General features: G+C 43.5%; 1 protein-coding gene across 1 annotated transcript; it reads left to right on the forward strand.

The window, feature by feature from the left end:
- The first annotated feature begins 1,736 nt into the window (after positions 1-1,736).
- LOC119009890 (WAP, Kazal, immunoglobulin, Kunitz and NTR domain-containing protein 2-like) lies at positions 1,737-4,644 on the forward strand. The gene is made up of 2 exons (XM_037081615.1): positions 1,737-2,286; positions 2,486-4,644. Exons 1-2 carry the CDS (start codon positions 2,101-2,103, stop codon positions 4,025-4,027), a joined length of 1,728 nt encoding a protein of 575 aa, XP_036937510.1. The 5' UTR covers positions 1,737-2,100; the 3' UTR covers positions 4,028-4,644.
- Positions 4,645-8,844: the final 4,200 nt, after the last annotated feature.

An 8,844-nucleotide genomic window follows, 5' to 3' on the forward strand; every position in this document is an offset into this window, starting at 1 on the left:
CACACACACACACACCATGTCTGCATCAGGAACAAACAATCTCCCCCACCAACACTCTGACACAGCAGGACTCCGCTGTTATTGCGCTGGAAGGCGGTGCAGCAGCTCCCCTGTCCTCAGCTGAACTGTGGAGGAAACCAATCGAAGACACAGAGGAGGAATGAGCAAATTAGAACTGCACCTTCATTCATTAAAGTCGCACACGCCAGAGCACATCACCTGATCAGCTTTCCTTTTTTTTCTCCCCCCTTTTTTTTCTTAACTTGCATTGTCCTCATCTCACCTCTGCAAGCCTACGACTCGGATTTGAATAGACATGTAATCAAAGAGTTGTGTTTGCTATTTTAAGTCCTTGATACGGAGCCAAAGCCATAAATCAACACTTGAGCGTTCGTTGATACGCTGTTATAATGTTGCCAAATAATGTCCCTCTGCCTGTCTTTGCAGCAGCTTTTTTTTTTTCCCCCTGGAATGTGTGCGTCTCGAGAATACTTTCATAAATCCACACACAGTGGTCGTATGGCACAACTAATCCTGTGTACAAAGACATGCTTTGTCGAATGCAGAGCGTGTGGACCATAAAATCCAACGTCCAAGAATCGAAATTGTTCTGCAGCTCACTTGTCACATGTAGGTGGTCTTCTGCTGACACCGGGAAAAAAACCTCTCCATTAATATTACTTTTATAGTAAATGCAGTGAATTGAAAATACTTATAATAAGTAATAATTTAAACATTTTAGGCGGCATAAGTTGAATAAGCAGAAAGAACTGTCATTTCTAATTACCCAGGTAATTACTATCATTCAGTCTGTTCCAGTGAGACTTTTCAAACAACATGTAAGAATATGTATCAGTTGTCTCAACACTCCACTTATTTCATTCAAAAGCTGCATGAAGACATATATAATTTTGTACCAGACGGACAATAATAAATGCATCTGTATTTATTGATTCATATCAACATATTTCCATCATCGATTGTCATGTCAAACCTGAGGGAAATTTACTCAACATTTATTTTTACTGTTGATCATCAATTCTAAACACTAATTTCCCCACTTCCTGACATAATAACTAAGTTTAGATGTGTAATGAATCTGAGAAGATTAACTAAACAAGTTTAAAATCGAGAAGAAGACAAAAACAACACACATTAAAAAAAAAGAATTTCTTTAGAGAAGTTGGTTAAAAAGCTCATAAACTCCCGAACTGTGACATGAATATATATTTTGTTGAAACAAATATGATGAAAGAGAGCAATAAAAATACACCAAATACGAAGGTCATTATCTGTATTCTTATTTCATGGATAGCATGTTATTTAAACAGGATTTATGTTCTGAAGAGTTTCTATTCTTTCACAAGGTGAGTAAAAATACACTGATTTAATATTTATGGATGAAAAAAAAAAAGCTCAGAGGTTTCTACACAATTATATTGTACCATCATTTTCTGCGTACTTTCAAAATGCGATTAAAGAGCGTGGATGTGCAGCATGACTTCCAACGAATGCGAAATGAAAATAAAATTCAGACCTTCTCAGTGTGTGACAACTGCAGATGAGGTTTTGGCCTCTTCACACTGCTTAAATAATACGCAGATCTTTTTTGAAAGCATCAGGATGCATGAAGCGCTCCTGCGCACAGAGCGCAGAGCCCGTAAAGGGTTAAACGGGGTTACCAGCAATCCTTTTAACAGGCAGGTGCCCCGTCAGTCCAGCCCAGCGCTCACCGCGGACCTCTGAGAAAGCTCAGGGGCTTCTCATTACTGTCATGTTAGGAGTAACTTGGCGAGTCATGTTAACGGTGTGATTGCCGCAGATCGGGAGTATAAATAGTGCATGATCGCCGCAGGAGTGGGATATAAACCTGGATCGATCAGCTGACACGCATCCTCCCGGCTCAGAGACTCACGTGTGATGCGTTTTTGAGGGTCTTCTCGTCGTTTTTACCTGTGGTCACATCTAGAGAAGTGGAGTTTGACTGCTAGCGCACAGAAATATCCTACTTTTAAAAAAAAAAAAAAGAAAGAAAGAAAGAAGGAAAAAAGAAAGAAAAAGAAAACTTCGCCACTTGTTGATTTGTGTTCCGCTCTGGAGATGTGGTGGATGCTGTTTCCACGGTGGATCTGGTTCCTGGCGTGTGTGTCAGTGTGGATGGAGCACCAGATCGGAGTTATGCCTCATATCACCTATTCTCACGCCGGGATCTGCCCCAATGACATGAACCCCAACCTGTGGGTGGATGCAATGAGCACCTGCACAAGAGAGTGTGAATCTGATCAGGTAATGTCAGGAAGATATCCTGAGCCTCCATTTAGTGTCAATGTTAAAGTGTGTGTGTGTGTGTGTGTGTGTGTGTGTGTAGTGAATGCAAATAATAAGTCTGTTTTCTGTGTTATTAATTATTTGTCAAGTGTATGAAAATGCCTCACAAACAGATGCAGCCTCCTGTGTTCATAACGCTTCTCTTCTCCTCTTACAGGAGTGTGAGTCGTTTGAGAAGTGTTGCCAAAATGTTTGTGGGAACCGGAGTTGTGTGGCAGCCCGTTACGTGGACAGGACGAAAGGTACGGTGGGAATGCCCAAGGAGGCCACCTGCACCAGTTTCATGTGCCCTCAGCAGGGGTCCGAGTGCGACATCTGGGACGGCCAGCCGGTGTGCAAGTGCCGGGACCGCTGCGAGAGGGAGCCGCACTTCACCTGCGCCTCCGACGGCATGACCTACTACAACAAGTGCTACATGGATGCAGAGGCGTGCTCCAAGGGCATCACCCTGTCTGTCGTCACCTGCCGCTTCCACCTCACCTGGCCCAACACCAGCCCTTCCCTGCCCCAGGCGACCACTCTCCGTCCTACCACCGCTCCCCTGCAGGCGACTATCCCGCCTCCCACTGAGCCTCAGCCTCCCGTCGTGATCAGCAGCCCTGCTCACCAGACCATAAACGTGGGTGACACAGCCAGCTTCCTGTGTGACGTGGCGGGTCGACCCCGGCCCGAGATCACCTGGGAGAAGCAGCTACCAGATGGGGTGGAGAGGGTGGTCATGAGGCCTAATCACGTGCAAGGAAATATGGTGGTCACTAACATTGGTCAGCTGGTGATCTACAACGCCCAGCCGCATGATTCAGGTGTCTACACCTGCACGGCTCAGAACCCATCTGGCTCAGTGCGGGCCAACCACCCACTCATAGTGCTGCTCACAGAGCCGCCCAGGACCCCCAAGCCCAAGAATGTGACTCTCTGCCTACCTGAAGAGTGTGTGAAACCCCCCGATAACCCAGAGGACTGTGGGAGCGAGCTGGAGAGGGTCAGCTGGTACTATGAGCCCAAGACCAACAACTGCTTTTCCTTCACCCACTGCCACAGCAGCAACCAGCAGCCCAGGAAGTTCGACACGTATGAGGAGTGCATGCAGTGCTGTGGCCCAGAGCTGTCGGGCCCCTGCGGGCTCCCCAGCCTGCAGGGCCCTTGTAAGGCATACGAGCCACGCTGGGCTTATAGCAGCAGCCTACGGCAGTGTCAGTCCTTCATCTACGGAGGGTGTGAGGGCAACGACAACAACTTTGAATCCAAAGAAGCCTGCGAGGAGATGTGCCCCTACCCCAAAAACCACCACTGCAAGGCCTGCAAGCCCAGAGGTAAGATGGTGACGAGCTTCTGCCGGAGCGACTTCGTCATCCTGGGTCGCATGACGGAGCTGACAGAGGAGAAGGACTCAGGCCATGCCCTTGTAACTGTGGAGGAGATCCTCAAGGATGAGAAGATGGGTTTACGTTTCTTTGGCAAGGAGCCTCTCGAGGTCACCTTCCTCAACATGGACTGGAACTGCCCGTGCCCCAACATCACAGGCGCGGCCGCTGAGGGACAGGTCATCATCATGGGCAATGCAAATGACGGGATGGCCGTCCTGCAGCCGGAGAGCTACGTGGGTGCCTCCAGCCCTCGCAGAGTACGGAAACTGAGAGAGGTTATCTCAAAGAACACATGTGATATTCTCAAAGCGATCACCAACAGCCCTCAGTAGGGTTACTGGTTTTGTGTTGTGATCTGTACATGATTCAACTGTTGGGCTTTCGAGCGTTAATTGTGGTAATGTTTTAAATGTTAGGACCGGCCTTGCTACGTTTAAAAGTCCGTTTTCGAAAGGTTTTCCAAAAGTCGTGCGACATGTGAACGTCTTTTCGTGTGGTCTTTTTCGCAGCGATAGCTTTTCTGCTATCGGCGTTGTTGATTGAAATACCATGAGACATCCATCACGATCCCCTTGTTACCTGAATCCCCCAGACTCTGACTTCCCTCATGCCCCTCTCTTGCCTCCACCAGAAATCGAGGTTGCAGACTCGCACTGAAGCACAAAACAGACACGATCGAGTTTTAATGTAAATAATTTAACTGTAACAGTTTTTTTTTTTTTTTCAGTTCTTTTATTCGCCATCCATATAACCACCTGGTACTTTTGCTACGTGAAAACACTCCAGTGTCGGTACATTGACAGCATATTTCTCAGTTTTCATGTTGTATAAATACACTCATATACAGTAGGTAGGTTTGGGTCATCCAAATGAATGAGGTGTAATATATTTTATTAACCACTACATTTTCTCACCATCAGCCATGTATTTTTCATCTACTTGCTCATACCTTTTGGCTATTTATTATCAGGTAAGCTTTCCTTTGGTCTAATTTTTTTTTTGTATTTCACATTCTCTCTGAAATTAAGTGGCATGTTGTATTATTTTGTGTAATGTGCGAAGAAAATAAAGGTTTGGGATTTTTCTTCTGTGGCCTCTTTTTAAATCTGTATATATACATCTATATAAACTGAGTAATATTTTGATTATTAGGCAGACTTTTAGATGTTGGAACCAAATTAGGTTAAACTTGAGTTCTTCAGTCACTCTGAGGGAAGCACAGCAGCTGCTCCCTATACCTGTGTGGTCACTCTGACAGGCTGTGATGAAAGAGTTTTGGGAATAACATATCCCTAGCTTGGATCACCCCCGCTCCATCCCCCAAAGCCCCCCAACAGAACCCGTCCATTCTAAATACCCCCGTGGCATTGTAAAACGTTCTCCTTGTTTTGTTTTGACTCCATGATCCAGTCTAATTGGATAAGGAGCCCAAGCTGTAAACCTCAGATCCACTCCCATACAAGAGTTATGTGTTTCATGCCGTGCCAGCAGGCATCTCTGGGTTACTAGGAACAGGCCTTGGTGGGCTACAACGAGGGTGTTCTACTTCCCAGATGAGATTCTGTTTCTCCCATCCAGAGTGGCGAGGGAGGCAGGAGATCAGCCCATGTATGGTGTTCCTTTACTGGCAAAACCACCGGGGAGCTCAGACCTGCACTTCAGCAGCTGTTGAGGCCCCCGAGTAGAGAAATTTTAGATATGCAGCACCTTGGATCACATCTGAAAGCAATATAAACAAAGTTCTCCAACCAAACTCAAACCTACCAACAGCTCTCTTGGCTGCCAGCCATTTAATGACTCTTTGATACCCAGTCAGAACACACTTATTTATTTCAAAATCGTATACTTCAGACTTGTCCCTTACTATTACTCACAGACAGCTCTGGGTTGTATCAGTTTATTTACACAGTTCATCTGTGAGCGTATTAATGATTGTAATTATATAATTGTATTTTAATTATGTACTGCTGATTTCACTAGAAAAATGTTTTGCAGCATTTACAGAATTAGAATCTTGAACTAAATAATATTATCTTGATAAAATAACATGAATTATAAATAATTAATTGATTAAATAATTGAAAGCAAATAAAGAAAAAGGGTTATTTGGAGATTTGGAAGTGGTACCCAACTTTAGGTTTTGGACACCCCTGAGATGTCCAAGAAAACTCAGAAGGGTCAAAAAAATGTTTTTCTTTATACATCTGCATCTATATAATGTACGGAAGCTCATTTCTGCCAAAAAATAAGGAGAAGCAAAGAGAAGGAAAAAATGTATATATGATAAAAACCAAAGTCTGTATGATGGCTCAAAATGATGATAAACACCAAAATTTTAAGACTGCCCCATAATTTGTCATCAAATCACAAATTCAATTTTGTTTTATTTGCCATGAGTATTTCCATTTTACTAAATATTTTTTCATATTATTTTCTTTCTTTTGGTGACATAAAAGACTGAGATGGACAGATGGGGTTTTGACTGGGATAGTTTGTGATGGGGTATGAGAAACTATATTTATTTCTATGTACAGCCCAATGTGATAACACCACTTTAAATTTCTTAAAACACTATGAAGGCTCAACACAACATTAAACTTCACTCGTAGTGTCACCGGGGTCTCTACACACAGCTCTACTGAACCACATACACTCCACCCAGACGTGTCGATCCCCGAGTACGTCTTGGCTGCCATGACGACGGCTAGAGGAACAAGCTACTGCTAATGTGAGTTGTTCAAAAACGTTCTTTTTAGCAAACTCTGTGTACACAAACAATGTTCTCGATGCTCGTGTTCATGTGTAGAGACCCTGATGACACTACGAGCAAAGTTTCATGTTGTGTCGAGCCTTCTCAGTGTTTTAAAAATAGCGATTTTGATGCTAGGGTAAAAGTGCCCCAAGCACTCCCATTGAAAATGAGTTTGAGCCGAAAACGAAAATTCGGTCAATCTTAAAAGTGCCTCTTTTGTCATAATTATGCTTTTACATGACGCTTTCACTCATATACATTCACAGAAAAAGCCTAGGTTGCATTTTGGCAAGAGTTTCACTTTAAACCACAGACTAGTACTGGAACTTTTGGTTATTTAATGGTGGTTGGTGGCACATATGTGCACACTTTTTGCAAGACTGCAGAAACCAGCAAGAACTCTTTTAGGCTGTTTAGTCAAATAAGTACATAAATAATGGGGATTAAAAGATATACCAAATTTTGTGATTCTGTGATAAAAACATTTTGTGAATCTATTGTGGGACTGTGATGATATCACCTACATATCACATGAATATTTTGCTCATAAAGTTCATGGATCTATCAAGGGAAATCAGAATGACTGCATTCAACTACCACTCCGTTTCACTGCATTGCCAGACCAGACCTGCAGGGTTCTCTGCCATTCCTGTGCCACTAGATCATTAATAGTTTGAGCAATACATGTGCAGTGAAAGACTCCAGGCATACGCAACGCGTGCTCAGTGTAATTGGTGGAGTACGTGCAGGCAGGCAGGTGCATAGGTAGAGAGACAGGAGGCCCGTCCAATGTTTTCATACAGGCTGAATGAAGTGATTGGATTGGCTAATCAGAGGCCTCCAGCAGACACAGTGACAGGATTTTGATTTCTGTTGCGATCTTAACAGATTTTGTACAAGCATAACAAACAAAGTCTCTAGAATAACTTTCCCTCACTCTTCAGCTGAGGGAACTAGCTCTGCTCTTCCCTTCAAAACAACCACAACTGCCATGAATTATTTTTCTCTCTGATTTTCCACCCTATGTCTATTAAAAAAAAAACAAAAAAAACAAAAACACCTTTAACCACTTCAGTGCGTAGTCTGGGGTCTGCAAGAGCACAATTTATTATCAATTAAAATTCAGCATATTCGAAACATGTGTGACCCTCGTATCTCAAGCACATTTATGCTTTTCTAATTTGAGCTGCGCCAAGTAAAAGGGTACAAGAGTTATGCTTTGATATGCGCCGCATGAATTTTCGCTTGTATACTTTTTTTTTTTCCCCCCCTTCTCCTTCCTCTCAGGCTTGGTTGATTTGATGGGGTCATTGCGTTCACTGAGCTCAGTTCACACAAGGCAGGAACAGTCGGTGTGGTCCGTGCGAGGCTAAGATGTAGACCTGCACCAGGCAGAGAGGACACAGCACAGACCAGGACAGTGGAGCTGGTCTGACTATCATGTGCATTTCTGTGTGGTGCCTCAATGTTGAGTATCCAGAGGAGATCGGACAGTAGCACCTGCTGAACACATCAGCTAGCCGGGTGGTTTAAGACCTTTGATTCATGACCTGCATCTGTTATGGTCATATCATTTGGAACGCCTATTGAAAAGATACAGTAGCCACTCACACGCATTGACTGGAGATGGACAGGATCCCATGGCAGTATATCATCCCCGGGGCAGCAGCAGCTGAAAAGTTTGACGCTGGTAGGTAGAGGCTGATCTGAGGTTCAAATCATCTGCCTCTGGATGGGGAAATGATTGAGACATTTTGTTTGGACAACAGCATCAGACTCTTTGATATGCTTTCAGTGAAAATGCAATCAGTTCCATGATCAGTTAAAGTCAGAAAAATATGAATCCATATAAATGCATTAAAGCAAAAAAGGAAATAAAAACAGCATCAAAAACAAAATGTTTTGCCAAGTACGTTTTTAAAGTTGATCTCATTGTCACACTCTGGGAGACTGCATCAATACTTGAGACTAAACTACATTTCTTATGCAACTTCATTCTAAGTTGTTAGTTCATCTGTATGTTTTTGACTGACTGACTGAAAGTTGATAAAACATCAGTTGCAGCTGTTAACCAATAAAATCTAATGCATCTTCCATGTGCAGAGGTGGAAATGTATACGTCAGGTACATTGCAGCCTGGGTGTTCTTTCTCATTCACACACTTATGGAACATGATGCATGCATTCACCACAGTAAACCTGGTGTCATTAGTGCAGAGCAGTGTATTTGCAGTGAGAGTAACATGGCTCTGTGTTTGTAGACGTTATGTGAGCGACAGCATCCTCTGGTGTTGACTGAGGCAGGGATTCTTCAAGTGTTCAACACCATCCAGGCTAGCATGCATTCATCGATGGGAAGTTGGAAATATTTAGCAAGTCCTACTGTTGAGCCAGTCTA

Source organism: Acanthopagrus latus, chromosome 20, assembly GCF_904848185.1.
Source record: "Acanthopagrus latus isolate v.2019 chromosome 20, fAcaLat1.1, whole genome shotgun sequence".
Taxonomy (NCBI): Eukaryota; Metazoa; Chordata; class Actinopteri; order Spariformes; family Sparidae; genus Acanthopagrus; species Acanthopagrus latus.